At 41.5% G+C, this 14,004-nt stretch overlaps 1 protein-coding gene across 5 annotated transcripts in view; it reads right to left on the reverse strand.

Moving 5' to 3' along the window:
* Positions 1 to 14,004, reverse strand: part of TADA2A (transcriptional adaptor 2A) — an 80,528-nt gene that overhangs the window by 29,443 nt on the left and 37,081 nt on the right. For all 5 annotated transcript variants that reach the window (XR_012088795.1, XR_012088796.1, XM_008011171.3 and 2 more), the window contains one exon: positions 953 to 1,016. Coding sequence is in view for 3 of the 5 variants with exons in the window: in XM_008011171.3 (XP_008009362.2) it covers positions 953 to 1,016 (64 nt within the window). In the remaining 2 variants the exon portion in view is untranslated. The remainder of the gene's footprint in view (positions 1 to 952; positions 1,017 to 14,004) is intronic.

The raw sequence follows: 14,004 nt of genomic DNA on the forward strand, positions 1-14,004 counted from the left end.
TTCATGCCTGTAATCCCAGCACTTTGGGAGGCAGAGGGGGATGGATCACTTAAGGTGGGGAGTTCGAGACCAGCCTGTCCAACATGGCAAAACCCCGTCTCTATTAAAAATGCAAAAATTAGCCAGGCGTGGTGGTGCACACCTATAGTCCCAGCCACTTGGGAGGCTGAGGCAGGAGAATCACATGAACCCAGGAGGCAGAGCTTGCAATGAGCTGAGATCATCACGCCACTGCACTCCAGCCTGGGTGACAGAACAAGACTCCATCTCAAAAAAAAAAAAAAAAAAGAAAAAGCAAAGAATGATTCACAAATATTAAAAAAAAAAAAAGTGTAACAATAATGTCTTCATGCCTTTATTTGTTCTTTTACTTCAAAAAGCTTAAAACAGTGTACCCATATTATTCATTGTCCATCATAACGTCAATATAGGATAAGGACAGAGGATATAAAAATAACACAGGAATTATTATCCTCATTTGAGAGATGGAAAAATTGAGGTCTAAGGAGGGAAAGAGTCTTCTCCAAGGCCAGAAGATGAGCTACAAGTGGAACATTCTCTCATGGACTATATGTGGTCAATCACTCAAAGCTGAGGCCAGGCACAGTGGCTCATGCCTGCAATCCTAACACTTTGGGAGCCGAGGAGGGAGGATCACTTAAATCCAGGAGTTTGAGACCAGCCTGGCCAACATAGCAAAACCCCGTATCTACAAAAAACACAAAAAATTAGCCAGGCATGGTGGTGCACTGCTGTAGTCCCACATGCTCAGGAGGCTGAGGTGGGAGAATCGATTGAGCCTGGGAGGTTGAGGCTGCAGTGAGCCATGATTGTGCCGCTGCTCTCCAGCCTGGGCAACAGAGTGAGACCTTGTCTCTCTCTCACACACACACACGCATACAAAACAATAATCCAAAGCTGAAAGGAGGCCAGGATGGTTTATTATACTTACTTTTTTCGTCTTTGTCTCTCCTTTAACCTGGAATGATAGATATCTACCACAGCCATCTTCAGAGCTACAAATAAATTCATACATATACTATATATACACGTCACATATATATATATAAATAAAACCAAGACAAAAGTAAACCTTTTACCCAAACTTTGAACTTCATATTGCTAATTACTCCACACTCACTAGTTTAGAAAACATAAAAATATTCCAGCATAATGAATTTCTCTATCAGTAAATAAGGTTATTTCCCCCCTATTTATATATATTATGGCATTACTCAGATTATGATTTCTGCTTTCTGCAGTCATAAAAATGAGTAAGATCAGGTCCTTTGCCACGATGTGAACGGAGCTGGAGGCCATTATCCTTAGCAAACTAACACAGGAACAGAAAACCAAATATCACGTTCTTACTTTTAAGTGAGAACTAAATGATGAGAACACATTGACACGTAGAGGGGAATAATACACACTGGGGCCTATCAGAGGGTGGAGGGTGGGAGGAGGGAGCGGATCAGGAAAAACAACTAATGGGTACTAGGCTTAATACCTGGATGATGCGATAATCTGTATAACAAACCCTATGACACAAGTTTACCTACGTAATATACCTGCATATGTACCCCTGAATTTAAAATAAAAGTTAAAAAAAAATTCTGCTTTCTATTAAATACCTTTTTTGGACATTGTTATGTATCTATTACTATACATAGTGAATATCTGATCTTTAGTAATACATGGGCTAGAAATTGCATCAATTAGAGTACTCATAAGAATGAATATTGGGCTGTGCATGGCGGTTCACACCTGTAATCCCAGCAATTTGGGAGGCTGAGACGGGCAGATCACCTGAGGTCAGGATTTTAAGACCAGCCTGGCCAACCTGGTAAAACACCGTACCTACAAAAATACAAAAATTAGCCGGGCATGATGGCAGGTACCTGTAATCCCAGCTACTCGTCAGGCTGAGGTGGGAGAATCAATCACTCAAAGCCAGGAGGTGAGGTTGCAGTAAGCCGAGATCATGCCACTGTACTCCAGCCTGGGGCAACACAGCGAGACTCCGTCTCAAAAAAAGAGAATGTTGGTCGGGCGCAGTGGCTCACACCTATAATCCATCCACCGAGGTGGGTGGATCACTTGAGGTCAGGAGTTCGAGATCAGCCCGGCCAATATGGTAAAAGCCTGTCTTTACTAAAGATACAAATATTGGCTAGACACGGTGGCAAGTGCCTGTAGTCCCGGCTACTCGGAAGGCTGAGGCAGGAGAATCACCTGAACCCAGGAAGCAGAGGTTGCAGTGAGCTGAGATGGCACCACTACATTCCAGCCTGGGTGTTGCAGCAAGGCTCCATCTCAAAAAAAAAAAAAAAAAAAAAAAAAAAAGAATATCGATCGTGGTCTTAACTGCACAGGAGTAAGAGAATGTCAAGGCAAGACTAATGTGAATAAAGGTACAGTTGTAGACATGTGGGAGTTTTCAGTTGGGAAGCAGCAACTGTTTAGAGTGTAGAGTTTCGCATTCTGTAGTGAAAAGTTCCATCAAGTACCCTAAGCAGTATAAAAGCCCTGCTTGGTTTCCCGGGACCCAATCCTTTCCTGGCTTTAGTCTTATGTTAAAGACACAGGGAATAATGAGGAAAGAGGCTGTAAATAGTAAAAGTTTTAATGAGTACAATAGTTCTGGTTCTTTCTTTCCCTAGTCACTCTTTCCATCTTCAGAGCTCTGAAGGTTCTAATTTCTTTTTACCCCTCACCTTAGTCCTATAAACTCCTCTACTTCTATGGGTCCAAGTACCATCAAAATGTATAATTTCAAACTCAATATCCATTTTAAACTCCAGTTCCTACTGGTATCATTACTCACATGGCCTTCGGTTGCAAACTTATATTCTACCCCTCTCCTATCCTATAAAACTCCTGTATTGGACAACTGCATCACAGTAAAGATAGCTGTCCAAGACAGAACTCAATCTGGATTCTTCCTCCTTTCCCTCCATAGTCAATGAGTCTTAGCCACACTGCACTTAACACTTACATCTCTCAGATTCATCCCTTCATCCCTAACCCTATTCCCTAGCTCAGGCATCTTGTCTCTCCTGTCATCTTTATGCTATCTTGTAGGAGAGGCATCATTACTTATTGACTCCATTCTTGCGTTACTCTAACTCATCCCTTCCAAACGGTACTTGAGAAATATTTTAAAGCACAATGTAATGGTGTAATTCCCTAGCTTATAATTCTTCAGTGGCTTCCCATCCACATACAGTTCAAACTCTTGCATGTTACACAAGACTATTTACTGTCTTGATTATGCCTACCTTTCCACTCTTTTTTTTTTTTTTTTTTTTTTTTTTTTTTGAGACGGAGTCTCACTCTGTTGCCCAGGCTGGAGTGCAGGGGTGCTCAGCTCACTGAAACCTGTGCCTCCCAGGTTCAAGGGATTCTCCTGCCTCAGCCTCCCAAGTAGCTGGGATTACAGGTGTGCACCAACAAGCCTGGCTAATTTTTGTATTTTTAGTAGAGACAAGGTTTCGCCATGTTGGCCAGGCTGGTCTTGGAACTCCTGACCTCAAGTAATTTACCCGCTTCAGCTTCCCGAAGTGCTGGAATTACAAGGGTGAGCTACTACACCTGGCCCCATTCTTGTTTCCTATCACTTCCAAGTAGGAAAAACACTGAAATTGTCTAAATGTTTTTTAGACAATTTATCTGTGTTAATGCTATATTCTAAATCTGCCTTAATTGAAAATGAAATGTGTATTTTAAAAAACATCATAAGCGGCTGGGCGCAGTGGCTCATGCCTATAATCCCAGCACTTTGGGAGGCTGAGGCAGGTGGGTCATGAGGTCAGGAGATCGAGACCATCCTGGCTAACAAGATGAAACCCCATCTCTACTACAAATACAAAAAATTAGCCAGGCGTGGTGGCGGGCACCTGTAGTCCAGCTACTCAGGAGGCTAAGGCAGGAGAATGGCCTGAACCCGGTAGACGGAGCTTGCAGTGAGCCGAGATCACGCCACTGCACTCCAGCCTGGGCGACAGACTGAGACTCTGTCTCAAAAAAAAAAACAAAAAACAAACAAAAAAAACCCTTCAGAAGCAAAAGACTCCCACAGGTTTTTTTGTTGTTGTTGTTTTTTTTAAATAACCAGAAGACCTCTAGGGTTAAGAAATGAATGCCAGATAGTAACAACGCTAGAAGAAAATATGAGTCATGCAAAACTTAGCACTATGCTACATTAAACCTTTCTTCTCACAGATTCTGAAAGCACCTTGAGATTTAATGATTGCAATAGAATCTGAAATTTTCTTAATAACTTATCAATTAAGCTTTGTGTATGTTGAGAGTTTGGTGTTTTTTGTTTTAATTACTGAATGTATTTGTGGAAGAGGCTCTATAGCACAATATAACCTGCCATGTGTCCTCTGAAAAACTAAAATACGTTATACAAATGTTAGGTAAGATAATTTATGTTTTTTTATAGTCCAATCTTTAAGCATCTGATCTGTCAACTTGGTGTTTTGAACCAACTCGGGGAGCTGACACTTTCACAGGCTTCATAATCTTTTGTGTAGCTGCTGCCTTAGCAGCAGCTATTATGGTCTTTTTAGATGCTAGCTTAACCTTTTTTGCTTCCTTAGTAGCCCTGCTAGCTTGTTTTCATTGAGCCTTTTTAACTTCATGTTTCTCATTCCTCTTGGCCACTATATTAGCAAGAGATGCACCAGTAATGGCCCTCTGGAATTTGACTGCTCAGCAGGTTCTTTTCTTTTGAATTTCTTCCAAGTGTCCCTTTTTTATGCTTTCTTCTGTAGAGGACCAGTCTATCTGCTGAGGATTCCTTAGAAAGGAATGCCCTTGGCCAGGCACAGTGGCTCACACCCGTAATCCCAGCACTTTGGGAGGCCAAGGCAGGTGGATCATGAGGTCAGAAGTTCAAGACCAGCCTGGCCAAGATGGTGAAACCCCATCTCTACTAAAAATGCAAAAATTAGTCAGGTGTGGTGGTGGGCGCCTGTAATCCCAGCTACTCAGGAGGCTCAGGAGGCTGAGGCAGAGAATTTCTTGAACCCTTACATTTCGCACTAAGGAACTGAAAAACCTTCCCGTCAGTCCTGGCATAGCGCCTCTTGTGTCTGGGGTAGATCTTGTACCTGCTGAAACTGCATAGCTCAACTTTCAGGGCAGAAGCTCCAGGGGCTCAATGCTAGGTAATATAATTTCTAATAACATACCAGCCTTTGTAACAAAGAATTTGGCTACGTATTAGAATCAGTTCTTTCAGCTGGGCGCGGTGGCTCACACCTGTAATCCCAGCACTTTGGGAGGCCGAGGCAGGTGGATCACCTGAGGTCAGGAGTTCAAGACCAGCTTGGCCAACATGGCGAAACCCTGTCTCTACTAAAAAATACAAAAAATTAGCTGGGTGTGGTAGTGGGTGCCTGTAATCCCAGCTACTCAAGAGGCTGAGGCAGGAGAATCGCTTGAACCCAGGAGAGGGAGGTTGCAGTGAGCCAAGATCACACCACTGCACTCCAGCCTGGGCAACAAGAGTAAAACTCTGTCTCAAAAAAAAAGAATCAGTTCTTTCAAGGTAGTAAGCTTCAATCCAAAACAGAGCCTAGAGCCTCTGGAATGCTGATTAACTCTGAAGAGTAATACAGTTTCATTCCTCATCTAAAGAATGTGAGATCCAAGTTCTAGTTTAGCCCATGGGGGCAATGAGTCAACACATTATTTACATGTTCTACTACAATAAGTTTTAAACTGTATGTTCAAATAAAATCTTATTTGGAACAGATAAGTCAGATCTGCTCTAGCTGAACCCCTTCTGCCTGGTTTAGCTCCAGCTGCCTTTCTCAGAAGTAGTCCCTGAAGGTGCCTCCATGGAACAACTGGAAGCCACACTTCTGCTGGAAGTAGATGTTAGGGTAGAAAAAAAGTGGGACCAATCAAATAAAAGAACAGAACACAATGGCTCATTAGAATCAACAATTTCTTTTATTACATGAAAGCAAACAAAAATTGAGTAATGTACAATCCTGAGATGCACTGTTAATGACCCTGATAAGGTAACAGAAATAAATTCTGATACCACATACTGACTCATTACTGTGCATCTCACTGCTACCTGCCCTTAAGATACTCTCTTTTTTTTTCTCTCTCTCTCTCTCTCTTTACATGTTCTCATCTGAAGGATATTCTTAGACTGGAAAGTTCAATACCAAAATCTTACATGCTGGGTTATGAGCAGATGTCCTATATATACGTATGTAACTTCAATCACTGGGAGATGTCCAGGAGTTCTTTATCCAGGCCATTCTCCCTTGGGTCTGAGATAAAAATAACCTAAGTCCTATCTGGATAATCTGAAGAGGTGAGGAAATGCAGTATTTTTAAAAGTTTAGGGTAAAAAACAAAAATTAACTACCATGGATTCGTTCTGTTCATTTCTAACAAGTTCAAATATTTAAACAACACTGGTTTACTTTTCCTTATCCTACCCACAAACTAAAAATAATTCAATACTGTCAGGTCCAAGATTTAAGGCAATAGTTTTCAAACTCTTTTTTTTTAGGTAGCAGAACTCTTTCTACAAATGAAATATTTCTTGATTGATATGGTTGTTACATATAAAAGTCCAGCTATCATAGAATGCCTATACCTGTCATTGTTTTATAACACAGTTGCTGTGGAATGATGGGCTTTAGAATGCTATGCTGGTGGAGATGCACTTTACAAGCCTATGGGTAGAAGTGGTGGGTAGAAACAAGGATAGGAAGTGCCTCTGACATACAGTATAACCAAATACAAGTTTTAGAGTGGACTTTATCTCTTAAGAGGAAGGAAGGATTAGGAGGTCAACAGTTCAAGGCAGAAAGGGAAACAAATACAATAATGATAGCTAAAACACACTGAGTACTTACCATATTTCAGGATCTTTTTTTTTTTTTTTTTTTTTTTGAGACGGAGTCTTGCTATGTCTCCCAGGCTGGAGTGCAGTGGCATGATCTCAGCTCACTGCAACCTCCACCTCCCAGATTCAAGGCATTCTCCTGCCTCAATCTCCCAAGTAACTGGGATTACAAGTGCATGCCACCATACCCAGATAATTTTTGTATTTTTAGTAGAGACGGGGTTTCGCCATGTTGGCCAGGCTGGTCTGCAACTCCTGAGCTCAAGTGATCCAACGCCTTGGCCTCCCAAAGTGCTGGGAATACAGGTGTGAGCCACCATACCTGGCCATATTTCAGGATCTTTATAAGCCTTATCTCATGTATCTACCCAGTAAGATGAATTTAATAGGAAAGAAAATGTCTTAGAGAGCCCGTAAAATTACCGCTAACTGGCCAGGCGCGGTGGCTTAAGCCTGTAATCCCAGCACTTTGGGAGGCCAAGATGGGCGGATCACGAGGTCAGGAGATTGAGACCATCCTGGCTAACACAGTGAAACCCCGTCTCTACTAAAAAATACCAAAAACTAGCTGGGCGTGGTGGCAGGCGCCTGTAGTCCCAGCTACTCGGGAGGCTGAGGCAGGAGAATGGCGTAAACCTGGGAGGTGGAGCTTGCAGTGAGCTGACATCTGGCCACTGCGCTCCAGCCTGGGCAAAAGAGCAAGACTCCGTCTCAAAAAAAAAAAAAAAAAAAAAAAAAATTACCACTAATTTTAACAAAACATTTTTGTGATTTATTTTTTATTTCTGAGACAGTTTCGCTCTTGTCGCCCAGGCTGAAGTGCAACAGTGCAGTCTTAGGTCACTGCAACCTCTGTCTCCCAGGTTCAAGCAATTCTCCTGTCCCCACCACCCAAGTAGCCGGGATTACAGGTGCATGCCACCACACTTGGCTAATTTTTCTATTTTTAGTAGAGATGGGGTTTCACCGTGTTGGCCAGGCTGATTTCAAACTCCTGACCTCAGGTGATTTACCTGTTTCGGCCTCCCAAAGTGCTGGGATTATAGGCGTGAGCCACCGCACCAGGCTCATTTCTTTGATTTTTGTAAGACACAACATGCCATGTTGTTTTCTGAGATTTGTGTGAGAGTGATTTAATTTTTTAAAAAGGCCGGGCATGGTGGCTCACACCTGTAATCCCAGCACTTTGAGAAACTGAGGTGGGCAGATGGCTTCAGCTTAGGAGTTTGAGACCAGCCTGGGCAACATAGTGAAACCCTGTCTCTACAAAAATGTACCAAAAAATTAGTCAGACATGGTGGTATGTGCCTGTAGTCCCAGCTACATGGGAGGTTGAGGTAGGAGGATCGCTCCAGCCTGGGAGGCAGAGGCCGCAGTGAGCTAAGATTGCACCACTGCACTCCAACCTGGGCTACAGAGGGTGTCTCAAAACAAACAAAACAAAACAAAAAAACCCTGTAATCCCAGCACTTTGGGAAGCTGAGGTGGGAGGACTGCTTGAGGCCAGGAATTTTAAGACCAGCTTGGGCAACACATTGAGATTCTGTCTCTACAAAATTTTTTTTTATAAATTAGCCAGGTGTGGTAGCGTGTGCCTGTTGTCCTAGCTACTTGCAAGGCTAAGGACAGAAGATCATTTGAGCCCAGGAATTTCAAGGCTACAGTGAGCTAAAGATTGTACCACTACATTCCAGCCTGGGCAACAGAATGAGACTCTGTTTCTTAAAAAAGGAAAAAAAAAAGCCTCTAAATAAATACTGCTGATAATTGGTACTACAGTTTGATCATTTCAGTAGTTTAAACTTGTACAACTGGCTCTGGAGAACAAAAGGAAGAAAAGAAACACACAGGAGCAAATGGGAGGAGAACTGGAATTCTCCCAGAGAAAAATTCATTTTGATGCTATCTCTGAGCATACTCAGATAGCAGCAACTGAATACAGGATCTTAACTGTATGAATAACCTAGGGAGGACCACAGCACAGCAGGCAGAACAGAAATGAGAAGGCAGAATCTACAAGAATGAGAATCACTTGTTCACAGTCTACTTAAAGCGGCTGGAAGCTGCAGTATAAGCTGGCAAACAGAACCAGAGATCATTACAAACAAACAAACAAACAAACAAACCAAAATCACCTGTAATTTGTCCATTGCTACAAAGCCCCTGAAAGCTCAGCTTTGGGGGAAGCATAGTCTCCCTGTGATTACACTGGAGACTGATAAAATTTCCAAACGGCTAGCCTTAAAATATTTCAAGAAGTGGGCAGAAGTCAGAGGCAGCTCCTTCCCACTGCAATGTATTTCTAACATTGTTCAAAATAGCTAACAACATGTTTCTGTTTTCTTGACAGAAGGCACTTACTGCTTGCTTGGCAAGAAAACTAACTCAGAAGCCTTAACTGCAGGGAGGCCAATCAAAATCCCTACTGCAACCAAGTAAGTAGAAACCTGTGACACAGGTATTCCCCAGAAGCAACACTTTTTAAGTCATTTCCCCCAAGCTTTTGGCCAAGATGCACACAAATAGTTTTGTGAAGGGAAGATCATGTGATCTAATGGCTAAAGTCAGCAACTAGGAAGCATTAGGCCAAGCTTATCCAACCCGCGGCTCGTGAGTCACATGCAGCCCAGGACGGCTTTGAATGCAGCCCAATACAAATTTGTAAACTTTCTTAAGACATTATGAGTTTGTTTGTTTTTTTTCTTCTTAGCTCATCAGCTATCGTTAATGTATTTTATGTGTGGCCCAGGACAATTCTTCTTCTTTCAATGTGGGCCAGGGAAGCCAAAAGATTAGATACCCCTGGATTAGGCAAATTATTTAACTTGTCTGCTTCCCTGAATGTAAAACAGGAAAATATATATTCCTCAGGAATGTTTTGAAGCTATAGAAGGTAACAAATGTGAAACCTCACAAAAATGAAACAGCAACAAACATTCAAAGTTGAGCCTGGGCAATATAGGGAGACCCTGTCTCTACAAAAAAATTTTAAAAATTAGCCAGGTGTGATGGTACACACCTGTAGTCCCAGCTACTCAGGTGGCTGAGGTGAGAGGACAGTTTGAGCCCAGGAGGTTGAGGCTGCAGTGAGTCATGATTGTGCCACTGCACTCTAGCCTGGGCAACAGGGCGTGACCCTGTCTCAAAAAAAAAAAAAAAAAATCAAGATAGTAAAGACAGTTAAGTATTGTATAGTATAAAGAACACAGACTTGGGGATGACTCTACCTCTTGCTGGCTATATGATCTCAGGCAAGTTATCTAACCTTTCTATGCTTCAATGTCCTCATCCATAAAATGAGGGTAATAATAATAATAAGCAACTCATAAGGTTTTGAGGATTAAACGACTTAATATATATGAAAGGTTTAGAATGATAACTAATAGTAAATGCTATATGTATTAGCAATTATTATTGATAGTATTCATGTCTAAAATATCCTATGTATAAAACAGTGAAATCAGGCCTGGCATGGTGGCTCACACCTGTAATCCCAGCACTTTGAGAGGTTGAGGTGGGTGGATCACGAGGTCAGGAGATCGAGACCATCCTGGCTAACACAGTGAAACCACGTCTCTACTAAAATTACAAAAAATTAGCCAGGCGTGGTGGTGGGCACCTGTAGTCCCAGCTACTTGGGAGGCTGAGGCAGCAGAATGGCGTGAACCCAGAAGGTGGAGCTTGGTTGGAGGAGCTTGCAGTGAGCTGAGATCGCGCCACTGAACTCCAGCCTGGGCGACAGAGCAGGACTCCGTCTCCAAAAAAAAAAAAAGTGAAATCACTATAAAGTGAAAGGAACTGCCAGTAGGTGAATACACAGAGATCAGGCTGGACCTCTGCTCTACTAATTGTTAAAGGATCTAAAGGCTAATAATATGCACCAAAGAAATACAATTTGAAAACTACAGTGGGAGGTGAAGAGGTCCACAGATGCATGCCTAGGATTGACAACTTGCTGAAATTACCTTTCCAGACAGAGGGAGAAGAAATTGTGAACTGTACTAAGGTGCAACCCTGAGAAGTAGTGGAAACACAGACCCAACACATAGGAAGAGCTCATCATACCTCTTGCTTGCCTGGGTTATGGGGCAACAATGACTTAGAAGACACTACAACCAGGACTTCAGGATGCTGAGACACTCAGGGAAAGAGTACTCCAAAAATTTAGGAAGAATTTTTACAAATGAAAAGAGATGAGGAAAGAGACGGCAGCAAGAAGGAACTACACTAAGCATGTGCACTGAGATCTCACAACACACATGAGGCAAGAGAGTTCTAAGATATGAGTCTTCTCTATTTCTCTGAACCAAACATTTCCACTTATTTCAATAAAATATGAGTAAGTACCAAGTAGGGATCACGGAACTTCCTTATTCTTCTCTGGATACTGCTTCACTCGCAGTATCCATTTGAAACACATTCTGAAAGCCTTCTGGTATGGTTGCAAGGCAATTATCCCTCCATTGTGTGCAATGAACCACACAAACCAAATTATTAAACAAATTCCATGATTCAAGGCAAAATCTTTGTGTGGGTGAGGAAAAGGTCTTGGTGGCATCAGCCAATATTCTGGATAGGTTCTAAATACAAAACCCAGACATTCTGCAACCTTCTAGTAGTTCTAAATGAGGAACCATAAAAATAATGTTGTTGATGCTCAGTAATATTAAGAATATAATGGTATAATGGAATGGTAATAACATGAATCTGAATTATGTACCATGTTTCATTAGAGACATTTACACTCTGACTAATCAGTGTCACCTCTTCTTTAATGGCAGAGGACACAAAGAAACAGGGGGCAAGATTCCAAGGACTTACTCACGATTATACCATGACTCAGAAGCAAGCCAGAGGCTGAATCAGTGTCCTGATTTCCACAAAATCTGTGCCCCTCTCTCTGTTCCAGGTGTGCTTATAAAGTCTTTTTATTCCTTCCTGACTTTCCATGGGCTCCTAGTGCACTTCACTAAGTGTTCTGGGAGTAACAGCTCAGGGACAATATGCCCCTGGACATGGTCATGCTGCCACAGGAGCTACTATAAGAACTCAGAGCTGTAAACAAAATACCTCTCTGTGGCATGAGCAAGTCATTCCTTTGATTTGCAGTGCTGACAAGCTTCTTTAAAATGTTATCATCTTTTTTATTTTTTAGAGGTGGGGGCCTCACTTTGTTGTCTAGGCTGATCTTGAACTCCTGGGCTCAAGAAATCCTCCCGCTTTGGCCTCTCAAAGTGTTGGGATTACAGGTGTGAGCCACCATACCCAAATCTAAAGTGTTATCATCTTTTTAAAAGCATTCATTTAGGGCTGGACGCGGTGGCTCACCCCTGTAATCCCAGCCCTTTGGGAGGCAGAGATGGGCAGATCAGTTGAGGCCAAGAGTTTGAGACCAGCCTTGCAAACATGGCAAAACCCCATCTCTACTAAAAATATAAAAATTAGCCAGGCATGGTGGCACTAATTCCAGCTTCGCCAGAGGCTGAGGCACGAGAATCATTTGAGCCTGGGAGGCAGAAGTTGCAGTGAGCCGAGATCACACTACTGCGCTCCAGCCTGGGTGACAGAGTAAGACTCTGTCACAAAAGAAAATAATAATAAAAGCACTCATATAAACGTCTTATAGTTTACTATGGGGCAGAGGGAAAGAATTATTATTTATGTTGTATTAAAGCTACTATGTATAAAGATTAATAAGTTTCAGTTATAGCTCAAATGAAAATCAATAATTTACAGGGCTATAGAAACTTCAGGGAGAATACACTAAAGTACGTTATGGGTTTGAAAAGCTAACTGAACTATAAATTGCTGACAATCGCTTGTTTCTTTTTATCTCCACTTAATTACAAAAAGGACCTCAAGTGAACCAGAAGGAACTGCAAGCCCTGCTCCCATGAAGAATGAAGAATGAAATTAAATACCGACCATTACTACAGTTTTCTTAGTAATGTTGGGAAGTACGAATGAAGACCTTAGATTAGGCTCTAGGGAAGTGATTCAGCAAGTCGAGCCATTATTAACATTATAGATGTTGACTTTAAAATTCTGTAAGAAATAGATATGTAAGTAAAAATAAAAAGCAGGAAGGAGGAGGAAAAACAATTAATAATACTTATAAAATTTGTTCTAAGGGTTTTTTTTTTTTAAGAGACGGGGTCTCACTGTGTTGCCCAGGTTGGTATTGAACTCCTGGCCTCAAGTGATCATCCAGCCTCAGCCTCCCAAAGTGCTAGGACTGCAGGTGTGAGCCACCATGCCCAGCCAAAAATTTGGTATTTTTGAGCAGAATCCAAAAGAATTATTTTTATGAAGCTGCCCCTTTTGCAGAGTAGTCTGGCATTCTGTAAGAAAGGTACAAGCCAGAAAACAATACCATTTTAATTAAAGCTGGTGTGTATGAGGAGAAATACTGAATGGCAGTCTGCATACTACCTTCAAAGAGAACACCACAAGAGGTGAGAAAAGACAACATGAGTCACTGGGATTGACAAGACTCACATGGAAGACTGAATAAATACAATGGATTTAGTTAATGCTAAAGTAGTTTGCTTTCAAGCTTTCCTCTTTTAGTTCAATCTGCGTCAGTTTGACTTTCCTTATAGTTGTGTGGGAGAAAAGGAGGAATAAAATTTTGCCAAAAAAAAAAAAAAAACCCACTGCTCAAGAAATGTGTAGAGAAAAATTTCTTAAGGTAAAATTTTTATGAGGACTATTTCTTTATCTTAGATCTGGTATAACAAATATCCAGGCAGCTCTTCTATGGAGAGAAAAGAATCAAGTTCCCCTTTTAGGGACCGTGTACCAGTTCACGCAACGTGAAAACTTGATTTATAATTTAACAAGTATTTTACTTGTCTTTCCTGCCTGGGATGTAAATTTAACAGAAATAATGAAGATGTTGTTTGGGAAATACAGATTCCAATAGGTAATTACTGATCTCTGAACTAAAATTAAAAAAAAAAAAAGGATTGGGTATTATTATGTAGTATTAGTATATATTAGTATGTAGTTCACTGAAAATGGAAAGAAGGAAAAAAGGGACTCAAAAGTCTAACTATCTACTCTTAACAGCCCTTTGGCATTCACCACTTAAGTTTTAGGAAAAGAGTTAACATAAACCCTTA

The sequence above is a fragment of the Chlorocebus sabaeus genome, chromosome 16 (assembly GCF_047675955.1).
Source record: "Chlorocebus sabaeus isolate Y175 chromosome 16, mChlSab1.0.hap1, whole genome shotgun sequence".
In the NCBI taxonomy this organism is placed as follows: Eukaryota; Metazoa; Chordata; class Mammalia; order Primates; family Cercopithecidae; genus Chlorocebus; species Chlorocebus sabaeus.